This window comes from Centroberyx gerrardi, chromosome 19, assembly GCF_048128805.1.
Source record: "Centroberyx gerrardi isolate f3 chromosome 19, fCenGer3.hap1.cur.20231027, whole genome shotgun sequence".
Taxonomy (NCBI): domain Eukaryota; kingdom Metazoa; phylum Chordata; class Actinopteri; order Beryciformes; family Berycidae; genus Centroberyx; species Centroberyx gerrardi.
Window position 1 is genome coordinate 9,623,134 of NC_136015.1, and position 12,376 is coordinate 9,635,509.

The following is a 12,376-nucleotide window of genomic DNA, read 5'->3' on the forward strand; positions in this document are numbered from 1 at the left end:
TGGATGACCTTTACATGGCTAGGCACACAAATCGTTTCGTGTGTACGTGTACGTGTGTGAGAGAGTGTGTGTGTGTGTGTGTGTGTGTGTGTGTGTGTGTGTGTGTGTGTGTGTGTGTGTGTGTGTGTGTGAGCTTGTATGTGTTACACTCAGGTTACGCTACTATAGAAAACCCTGTAATAATAGCATAGGGGATAAAATAAAACAAAACAAAACAAAACAAGTAGCCTATGATAGGGTAACTATAAACTCACTATAAAGTACCTCAGACACACTAGTCCCTAGGAATATTGTAGGAATATTATAGGCTAGTGATTTGTCATAGTGTGCGTTATGAGTGCGCGTCTAGTATGGCTACATCTAAACGCATAAAATAGAGTGAGACTAAACTTCTCATTAGCTACTCTATCATTAAGGGTAGCACTCTGTATTTTCATGATAAAATAGAATCTTAAGACTTTATCTGTAATGGACAGACATTCCATGTCACTGACTAGCACACAGTTTCCCCTTTGATTGGGTATGTAATTGATAATTATGGGCATCTGAGCTACTCAGATATTGATAGATCAGACAGGGCCCTTTCAAATAAGAAAGGCCTGCAATATCTAATAGGCTACTTATCTCCCTCTAGTGTTCATTCATTTACTTGCAACAACATGCTATGGAATGGGTCACGTGCAGAAATGTTCTACCTACTAACTGAAAATGAATTTTAAAAAAAGTAACGTGGCACATTTGGCATTGAATCCCGCTGAATATGTTCCAGTGATTTTATATAACACATACCTCACATAGGCTAAGACTTGTAGACATAGTCTTTACCGCCACTGTTTATGACATGCACATAGATAGAAATAGAAACCTGAGACAGACATACAAGAAAGTATTTATTGATGTGGTATCAATACAATCAAGTACTGTAGATTTTGTATAAGCAGACAAAACATTTTCAATCAAAAAGAGTGCATTTTATACCCAAATTCTATTGCATAGAGTGCACGCAATAGCCATGTATAAGACAAAAATCCTATAAGTTGATACATTGTACATTACACAAATAGAAAATAAAAGTCCACAAATAATCCTTCACAAATAACTCTAGAATGCTAACTACATGTTGTAAATGCTCTTAACTCATCAATGCTGTTAAATACCATTTATACGTTCTAGGCTTCGGTGGTCGGTTTTGGCATTCCTATTAAATTATCACAAATGTATAAATACATCTTCATTAATTTCATGTGCAAATGGGAATGGCCGTTTGTATTTATCGAAACTAAAACAAACAAATATCCCTTAAGAACCGAAGCAAGGCTTTTTTTCTTCTTTTTTGTCAAGAAATAGAAAAAAAAATAGAAAAACAATTAAAAGCAATTTGTGATTGAGACAGTACATGGATCTTACTGACACTTGTTAAATGATTTGCACACAGGGCAAACTCTGCAAGCAAGTGACATTGTCTATGAAAACATGAAGGACAGAGAGTAATAGCCACATGTAACTCAAATCGCCATATCAAATGTCTAAAAAAAGGAGACGACAAAAAAATGCAACATACAGTACACAACGAGCCTTGGATTGTCTAGTAGACTCACACAACAATAATGATACATAAACGATTGTAGATGTGTTCATGTTATGAGACAGATAGGGCAAGAGCAAGTGCATTGTTTGCATTACATAGATGTAAAATACTGATTAGGCCTTATCTTAGGACTGCTTTTCCAGAGCAACTTGAATAGTTAGGCTAATCTTTATGTATAGTGAGACAGTTTCATTTGTATGAACATTGTTAGTTGCTTTATTGCTACTATTGTAAATCAAACAGCATACATTCATTCTGATTGCAAAGATCAATGTTTGGCACAATCCTGTACATTGACATTCCACCATTAAGGTGTAAGGTAGTCCTAAATTCAGTGTAATGAAAGTGTTTGGGTGGCGTTATTGTCAGTCATGTGCATATACCATGCAATACCACTTACATTGGAATCCTTTCTGAACTGATACACCTAAAAGCACGTAGACAGTATCACAACCTCCAAATTTTCATTATAAAACCACACCCATCAGTGTTGCCCCAACCCCTCTCTCTCCTAACTTCCATGTCACTGCAGCCCTTGATAAAAGATCTCTGTGTAAAGATTTTGCACACTTCACACAATGTCTCTTTTGTTAGTAACTTGGTACAACACAGAATTATTGCACAACAATATGCCACTCATTTGACCAATATGAAAAAGAACCTGCTCAGTGTTCGCCAGGAATTAATGTCTAGAAGAAATTCTCTCGTTTTTTATCGCGTTATCTCAGTTGTTTTATTTTCTTGTTTTCTCTTACATCTTCTGTCATCTAGTTATTACATTCATCTATTGCCTATTTCATAACTTGTTCCCTTACTTTGCAAAGGCACCATTAGAGTGTTGTAATGTAAAGCTATGTGGGATTTTCTCATAAACCCAAAGGAGGCCAAAACATATGTGAAGTCATATCTCCTGTGGAACATTGACTGGATTGTTCGTTCTTCCTAAGCTTTTGTCACATCACTCAAGTTTATTATTATCCTTGCTGAAGTGTTCATGACCTGCCAGAGGGACAACGTGACGGTAACACACATACACACACACACACACATATTCACGCATACACACACACACACGCACACAGACAGAGTGACAGGCAGAATGGCACTAATACTAGAACATACAAGCACATGCGTACACACACAGCGTGTATCTTTAATGCTTCATCCAACAGAAATGAGTAAATACGCTGCTCTCACCTCTGGCCCACCACCTCTCCCAGAAATCTGGCAGGGGTTTGTTAAATGTTATGCAACCTGTCTTTCACAACCTGTGGGCCTCAGTCAGTCCCTTTACTTATTCATGGAGTAAATGAAGATCGACGCTCCTTTCCCACTGCATGATTTGACATTATTCGGCTCTGAAAGCACCCTGTCTTTGTAACCAGGGATGTTCCATTGAGCTAAACAATAATTCAGCTATATTTGATGCAGCGTTTGGGGAATAAATAGAAAGTCTTTTCATTCAGACCTACAAATGCTTGAGAACGAGTCTCATTTCTCCAGCAACAAGTCAGATGGAAACTGTTGGGATGTAAGAGGTGACCGTTTTATTTCTCATCCGTTTTCCTCCCTATTTCCCAAACCTAAGCCAGCTTTGCAGCATCTTCACAGATTTCATGTTTTCAGTATGTGGTCAGAGTGGGGCTTTTAAAGTATGCCATAATGCAGAATGCTCACTTGGTGTGTTAATGTGACATTGATTTCTCCATGGCTAGTATAGCATTTGAAAGCAGTGATGTCATGGTCAGAGCTCATGATGAGGATAACTGTGACATGAAGGAATTTGCAGTGCACATGGGGAATGGGAATAACCACTGGATCAATACAAGGAGGCAGGCCATCGATCCAGCTTCAGTTGGGTCCTTACTGCCCATTTGCAGTTGCTCTCAGTATCTAGTCTATGGCATATAAACATTGACTGTACGCATACATATCGTCCTCAATTAATATTGTACTGAAAGTAAAAAAACAAACAAACAAACAAACAAAAAAAAACCAAACAAAAAAAACCCCCACACCATTGTCCTTGCATGATGTTGTTGATGCTTTTCAAAAGGGCAATTTGATTTCAATAGTTCTAATACTGCTAGGTGATATTATTCTTGAATTGTATCTCTTTTTTGTGGGTTTTACACAATCTGGACAGAGCAATAACTTATAATAACTGTATAAACCCATCATTTTAAATGGTTAACTTTTAGATTCAGAAAGAAGCAGAGAAAATTAGCACCCAACAGATGCTTATGCCAACTAAATGTCAAAATATATATCTCACTCTAACAATAAAGACTTATTTCTATTAATATTTTAAATGTAACGGTAAAAAGTAATGGTATAATGGCATTATTATTATTTGTTTTGCTATTGTTGCTCTGTATATTTTGTATGTTGTTCTGTTGCTCTTTACATGTCAATATTTGTCATTCACTTTTTAAATAAGGACACATATGAGTTTTTGTGCAGGACGTGACTGCAGCCAGGGGAACCAATCAGCTCCCCAGGGTCTGGTGATGTCATCCTAGTGATGTCAGAGCATATGGGCAGGATGTGCAGTCACATGGGAAGGTCTGTTACTTACACATTGCAAAGTAAGGCACTTAATAGTCTGAATCCAATAAACAACAACAACAAAGATGACAAGGACAAAATAATAACAATAAAATTATTACAATATAATAATTAAAATAATATAAGCTAAAAAACCATCAACATAAAACACAAACCAAAACAGACATTTGAAAGACATCGAAACACAGAACACAGCATGAAAATCCTTCCCCTGCCTTTTAACTCTTTCCATCATTCATTCACAAAGTTTTTTTTTCTTTTGCTGATGTTGTTGCTGTTGAGGGTGAAACTGATGATGATGGCAGTAATAGTGATAATTTTATGTTTTTTTTTGTTTCTATTATGGCTGCAGGTATTTTAGGTTTAGGGCTGCTCTGAGGCGCCAATACAGGGACATGTTTGAATGAAAGGACAGGGTTATGTGGGACAGAGCAAGAATCCTGAGAAGGAGGAGTGGATGTACTCGGTGGAATAGAGGCCATTGGCCTGATCCGAGGGCATCTGGACCCATACCTGGTCGCCCTCCTTCAGCTCCAGCACAGCACTACCGGACGCCTGGTCCATGTAGCCCTTCTTGTATTCGTCATAGGTGTAGGTGGCTGGTACATTGTTCTTGTACAGTGCCACCCACAGGCTGGTTCCCTTTACGTGCATGTGGTAGGCAAAGTAGTAGACACCAGACAGAGGAGCAGTGAACATGCCAGTAGCAGGGTTGTAGGCATTTTGCCCATTGTACAGGGTCCTGTCGAACTTGATGGGCATGCCAGAGGGGGGGAAAGGCGTGGTGAGGATGGCAGTGTAGGCTGGTGCTACCGAGGCAGAGAGCGCACCGTGACTGTACACAGGCTTCTTCCTGTCCCCTGGGACTTCATCCCCTTCCAACTGTGAATCCGATGGCCCTGCGACAACTGTTTGGCCATTTCCTGGAGGACCTGGGGGCCCTGGAGGGCCAGGGAGACCGGGGTTACCGTTAAGCCCCGAGGTACCTGGTTTCCCTTGAGGACCCTGGGGACCTGGAGCTCCCTTATCTCCCAGCTTACCCAGCCCTGGAGCCCCCGGCAATCCAGGTTCACCCTTAAGGCCAGGGACGCCCTGTGGCCCCATGGGACCCAAAGGCCCCTGGAGACCAGGGATGCCTGATTGGCCCCTGGGCCCTGGAGCCCCCACAAACCCTGACTCACCTTTAGGCCCTGGAGCACCTGTCAGCCCTGGATTCCCAGGTAGGCCAATATGCCCTGCCTCACCTTTGGGTCCAGATTTTCCAATAGCCCCATTAGGACCAGGGAAGCCCTTATCCCCAGGGATGCCAGGTTTTCCAGGGAGGCCACTGGGGCCTTGGTCACCTCTGAAGCCAGGCAGACCTGGAGGCCCCTGGGGGCCCAACTCTCCTTTCAGTCCAGGCATTCCATGTTTTCCTGGGAGCCCCATGGGGCCTTGAGGTCCTGAAAGTCCTGGTTGTCCATCGAGGCCTGGCTCCCCAATTGGGCCCTCCATTCCTGGCTGTCCTTTGTCCCCAGGAAGGCCAGGCAATCCACCATGGCCCTTGTCTCCCTTTGGTCCAATCAGACCAGGTTTTCCATAGCCAGGAGCCCCAGGAAATCCAGGAGAACCCCTGGGCCCTGGCTCTCCCTTTGGCCCAAGTGGACCTGGGTTTCCTGGCAAGCCATCTAGCCCAGGCTTTCCTAACCCAACTTGCCCTGGCAGACCCTGTGGACCTGGAGCCCCAGCCTCTCCTGGCTCTCCTTGGCCCCCTGGAAGTCCTTGATCACCTTTTAGACCAGGCTGTCCGGGTAGCCCATTTGGTCCTGTTTTTCCCACACCTGGAAGACCAGGTAGCCCTGAATTGCCCTTCAGCCCTGGAGGGCCCCTTATACCTGGAGGGCCTGTCTTCCCATTTCCATTCTCACCCTTGATTCCACGATCACCTGGTGCGCCAGGACCGCCCTTTAGTCCTGGTTCTCCCCGAGACCCAGGGGGGCCTCTGATGCCTGGAAGCCCAGGTTTCCCATTCAGAGACAGGCCAGCTGGGCCAGGGAGGCCGGGCTGCCCTGGAAGACCTCTAGGTCCTGGTTCACCACGAGGACCAACCTCGCCATTAAGGCCCGGCATACCCTTTGGCCCAATCTTTCCTTGGAGACCTGGAAGCCCAGGCTTCCCAATTCCTGGAAAACCCGGAGGCCCCTGAGGGCCTGGCTGACCATTGAGACCTGGTTTCCCCAGTCCAGGTTTCCCTGGAAGTCCTGGTGGCCCAGGGGGGCCTCTTGGTCCAGGTTTCCCTTGGGGGCCTGGCTCCCCCTTCACATCCATCATGGGTGGCATATCTACAAAGAGAAAGAAAGTGCTCTTGTGGTCAATGTAGCAATGCATTCAAAAATAGAAAAAAGAGGTGGAAAACAGATCAATAAGAGTTGTATTCCAAATTATACAGCATATGCATTTTGAGAAAAGGAACAAAATCCTTTAAATTCATCATTCATTTTGCTTAGATTATAGAGGATCCAGTGTATAAAAGTGATATTTGTTTGTCAGCCAAGTTAGTTAGCTACTATGTATGTAAGTAGTAAGTACAATAATTTGTTATAATTGTTTGTGAATTTTTCCAAACACTGATATTGAAGTTTTAGAATGAAACTCTCCATATATAAGACAGTTCAGCATGTGTTCATGAGTTTAGCAGTTGCTTTACTGTGATTATGGCACAACTGGAGAGAAAGAGCCTGTAAAGAGAAAATCATCTGATTGTGCAACACAATGGAAAGGAAGCAAGATTGAAGAAGCATCCCACATTTCATAAATTGTCTCATTATTCTTTTCCAGCATAGTTGGGAAAATCACCACAGTTTGAGGAGCACACAGTTAAACAGAGAGAGGAGATCCACAAGCCTGACCTACAGAGCTACAGCATCCACTGGCCAGTTTCAGGTGATTTGTTGTTCCATTGCCTCAGCCCAGCAACACCCTGCCTGCATGTAACTCCTCATGCTATGTCATATACGTAGCCAGAGGCCTGATCGTCGCGTATCCCTTCCATAATCGAGCGTAACTGACAAATGTCCATAATTTAAAGCATATTGTCTGTATTTGGAGTCATGTCAAATAAAATTGTATTCCATTTTCACCCCTGTGTGAGTTCACGTTAGTGTTATTTCAGGGTAGAAAACCTAAGCATACCTTATTGAAATCTAAGGAAATCTAAGGTTCAGTTTTGAAGAGAATCCCAATCAGTTTACTCCACTAGTTAGCTCAGTTGTTTCACTAGTTTCATTTTTCAGTGTATATGAGGATTCTGCTGAGGATGCATGGTTTTTCAGCATTGCACTGCTTCACATTCACATTGACATTCACACCTGGGAGCTGCCAATACAACCACAGTCTTCTGCTATTGGCTACTAAGTGCTAAAGTGCTTCAGGCTAAGTGCCTCGCTCAAGGGCACCTCAACGGCAGTTGTTGAGGAAGCCTTACTCATTCTCTTTCCCTGCATAGATTTTTTGGTTGCTCCAGGAATGCAAACTGGGAACCTTCTCCTCACAAGCCCCCTACTCTAACCCTGGGCTACTGCCTCCCCCTAGTGGCAATCAATAAGACAACAATTTCTAACATGAAATGTACTGAAATGTACAATAAACAGTGACAGTGAAATACCACTTAAAATGCCAGTATCATACATATTTTCTGCATCTCAGACATTGGGAAAATACCATCCACAAATTAATTAAGTAATTCATGAACAATGGTACAAATGGGTTGGCTTGATGTGTCTCAGGATTTGAGCTTTAATGCCGTATATGATTCAAAATGATTATGTTGAAATTGCCCATATTGTGAATATATGTTAGAAGCAACTGGTATGATTACCATACATTAGATGCTGCTACATTCGGCATGCTAATTCTGTGAGTCTAGTTGTTTTGGGACATAGCCATAGTTGATCCTCATTTTAACCACATCTGTGATCTATAGTTAGCACACATGTGGTAGGCCTAGCTCCTATTCCAGTCAGTCTTTTCCCAGAGCCGCTGTGGTTCCCAGGTACCTTCTTCTTCCTTAATTGAGAAATGATTCTAATTCTATATAATTATATCCATTGTATATGTCAGCCCTTTGCTCAGTGCCCTTTGCTCAAAATATACATCAAAACAAAAGAAGACAAAGACGAAAAAAAAAGACAACAAAATTAAGACATTTGATGAAAATGACATGCTAACCTCAGATTTGTTAATTTTTTTCCTGAAATATAGACTACCTTAATACATCGTCCCAAGAAGAGAAATATGGTGCATCACACTTCAAAGGTTAGCATGGCATGTTCATCAGCTGCGATTTCCTTGGGCTTTTCAAGTTTTAAAGTGTTTTCAAATACACATAAAGCCTATGGCCATGAAGAAAGAGCAACAAAAAGGCTATTATCTTGATAATGGAAAAAAAAAAGCTGAACAGTGGCTCAGGTAACCTCTATCAAGGCAAGAATGATATATAAACCACAGGTCATGAATGCTTGTGTGAACCTAATGGAAAAGCAAAATGAGAAATGCAAGAGAAATTGGAAATCTTTGAAGCAAAGGTATCAGGCTGAGTGCCACACATTGCCTTGGGCTTGTGACCGACTCCAATAAGTACTGACCAGTTAACTTCTTGATATTCTCCACAGTAGTAAATGGAGACAAATTGTCAAAATTGACTATAAGACAAACCTTCATAGACAATACGTAGACTACGTTGAAATGGGACATATTCAGTCTTGTTTTTTGTAGATCAGCAATCTTACATTGAAAGTTTTGGGGAATAAATTCCTACATTACTCTCTAAACTTGGCTTTGCATCTGAACATCAAATATTAATCATGCTGATCAAGTTTTTGCATGGTTGAATGGCATGCTCATTATTGACCTACATACACAGGCCTCTTCATGTCATTACATCACTGAAAAGCCAGTGTGGGACATCAAATATCTTGACCCATGGGGTACCATTTTGTGCATTTGTATGTTGTATGTTTGGTATGTTTGGTGCTATAGAACTGTTTCATACTTTTATTTTGAGTGGCAGCTGATATTGCCATGTGTAGGCTACAATGTTTTGTGGCTCTGGACAAGATCAAACAATTGAAAATGCATCGTAAATTGTCAAAATGCATGGCTGTCAAAAATATTAAAAAAAAATTCTGAATTCCTGGAAAGTTGACTCTGTGGACCTGTGATAATAAATCTTGTGACATTGAAGAGCCATACTTAAAGACACAGACAGGTGTATGGCCAATTGGCTTAAAGATTTAAATAATAAAATAAGCATGTATTTACATTTTGTTGCATTCAAATAGGCTGTTGTAAATGATAAGTAAGTAGGCCTCTGTGAGCACTATGTTGTGCTTGAATAATTATTCATTATTCATTCTAAGTTGTTGCAGTGTGGACTTGTGACCACTTGGAGGCAGTAAAAGCATTGTGTTTGTGAACCAAAATCTGTATTAGCTTCACTCCTCAGTGTCCGAGTCTTGTTCACTGCCACACTCTCTGCAATCCCTCTTACACACAGTATAACTTTAGATGATGTAAAATCTTCCAGCAAAATCTGTGCTATCTCTGTGAGTGATTCCCAGGAATCTAAAGTTTCTTTCCTCGACACTGAACTTCCTCTGAATCCAACTTCTGGAATGTGTCTTTGTCAAACATTATTTCATGGTACCTAACAGAAAGTGTGTCTGTCATGAGAGGAAATTTGCTCTGAAGTAGGGGCCTCTGACCGTACGAGGGACATTCAAAATGAGTTATCCATGTGATCCAGAGCCTGCATGGTAGTTCTTCCTTCCTTCCATGGTAGTCAAATTCTATAGTGATGGCAGTGATAGCATGCACATTTAGGAGTCTTCCAGTACCCCCCCTCCCCTTCCTGCTTCCCCTTAGCCTTTTATTTCTTCTATTTTTATTTCCTCTTTCCTTCACACTTGCTCCCCATCTCTCCCCCCTCTATCCCTCACCCTCAGAATACGTGAAAAACAGTGGGGTAACAGCATCCAGATGGTGGGAGGAACAACTGGCCCGCCAGAGCTCAGCAAACAGTGGGCAATCAGGCCTCCATTAGGCCCCAACTGAGGACCTGCCAAATCCCGCTGGACGCACAGGGCAAGGAGACACACACACACTCCAGTGAGCCCTTTTACTGCCTGAAGAGAACCAATAAACCAATGGCTTCAGTGCACAAATACATCTGTCTGTCCCGGTCCCTGGGATGGTCTCCATATCAAACACATCTTGAACTGAGTTGTTGGAGACTCAGACTTTTATGATGTTGGTGTCACAGGAAGTAGTTTTTTCAGTGTGGGATGTTTCCCTGCATAGTTTTGGATGCTGTAGATCGTGCTTAGGTCGGCGTCATGCACCGTTTGGTTCAAACAGTTGAAGAAAGATCAAATTGTCAGGCTACTGCCAACAGGATACTGTAAGGAAAACATACTGTCTACTGAAGATAACTTTGAGCAGGGTAGAACTTAATTTGAAACAACTGACACAAACGTTAAGAAGGACCTTTGCCTCAGTTTGGAAATTCGTACATTCTTGAATTTATATCCTACATTCATAGAATAGCATACTATTCTCTTGGTAATTTATATTCTGTGCAATTTCTGGTATGTGCAAGGGCTTTACTGAGGAGTGGAGCTGCTATATGGGGTAAATCTCAGTTTATCAGCCCAAAACCATTACGATCAGTGCCTCCTCTGATCCAGCATACTGTTGCCACTCTGTGACGGTGAGGTATCCAAGTTGACCTCATGACCTTTGGAGCTGGTTCATAGCATGTGCTTAATAGAATGTGAGAGAACACACACACATCTACAAAATATTGCTCACCAATGTAATGTCCCTTGCCCTCTCGGAACGGGGGTCCAATAGGCCCTTTCATCATGGGCTGCATGTACTTCATCTGGGGCATGGGGGGGTAGCCTCCGGCCAGAGCACGCCCCCCCAGCATCAGCAGCACGCAGACAGGAGCCAACAGCATGGTCACCAGCCTCCCAGGCTCCAGACGTCACACACAAAGAACTGGAAGAGACAACAGAGGAGGGAAAAGAGGGGGGAAGAGAGGAGAGGAGAAATTTGTTAATATGACTGAAACTGGACTGGGCTTTATTGCATTTTTATTGTGGATTGAGGATGGTCTTTCACATCAAAACTTCACTGGTCAATTTAAGGAAAAATGGCAGTGTATTCACTTGTAGCATTCTTAGAGAAACCAATGGCCTCTATGGTTTTGGCATAGAAACAGAGCAGTGTAAACGGATTAGGCCAAGGTGATATTTACCCATACAGTGAGTAAACTCCATTTGCAAACATGTGCACGAGCATAACTTGTGTGCATGTAGCCTACACAGGTCCATATTCCTGTCCATATGTGTGCATCTGTTTGTGTTGGACAGTGACCCACCCATCCTGCTGTCAGCTGCACAGGTATGTAGTATGCACTTGGCCGGGCCAGTGTTTGACCTAGATGGCGCTCAGAAAATGTGACAGGCAGACCTGTTGACTTTAATTTACTGCAGGAAGAAATGATCACTTCATCCTCATGTTACCACTGCCAAATATTTACACAACCCTGGTCAGGTGCGAGCAGGAAACCACCGGAGGATGGCTGGTGTGTGTGGGTTTGTGCGTGTGTGTCGGTATGTATGTGTGAGCGGGTGTAACTGTAGGTGTCCAGGACTGACTAGAACTGCTGAAATGACGTGTGAAAACGGCACAATTTCCTCTGCAGCTCCACCCTCTGAGCTGCTGTCTTCAGCTCTATTTGGACTGATGACTGTCAGGAGCTCCCTTGTGATAATGCATGACGCAAAATGTGATCCCAGCCTCGACCTGCTCCCTTTGAAATGCCAACAATCTCTCGCTTACATTAAGCAGGGAAATTGTGGTGAGGAAGACAGCTGTACACTGTAAATCTCTCTCCAACAATCTCAGCGGAGTGAGCACGTCCTCCATTTCAACTGCATCTTTAATTGCTTTGTATAAGCCTACTGTATACATTCAAAGACAAAACAAATCACCATACAATTACAGCACTACACATGGAGTACAGTATGCATGACAGAGGCACAACAAAGAGGTAAACTGTAAAATAACAGGCAGACAGGGAGAGAACAGAAGGCACTACATGTAGTTAAGGGGAAAGATTGCAAAGCAGGCTAACCAAATCAGACAAAAGAGAAATATAATGCAGTAGAGACACAC

The 12,376-nt window shown here is 42.5% G+C and overlaps 1 protein-coding gene across 1 annotated transcript in view; it reads right to left on the reverse strand.

Moving 5' to 3' along the window:
* Positions 1 to 1,350: 1,350 nt before the first annotated feature.
* The window catches only part of col8a2 (collagen, type VIII, alpha 2), a 44,894-nt gene continuing 33,868 nt past the window's right edge, over positions 1,351 to 12,376 (reverse strand). Inside the window, exons 2-3 of the mRNA XM_071919264.2 lie at positions 11,003 to 11,194; positions 1,351 to 6,477 (exon numbers count right to left, since the gene is read on the reverse strand). Of these exons, the coding sequence (XP_071775365.1) occupies positions 4,574 to 6,477; positions 11,003 to 11,153 (2,055 nt within the window). The 5' untranslated portion in view covers positions 11,154 to 11,194 and the 3' untranslated portion in view covers positions 1,351 to 4,573. The remainder of the gene's footprint in view (positions 6,478 to 11,002; positions 11,195 to 12,376) is intronic.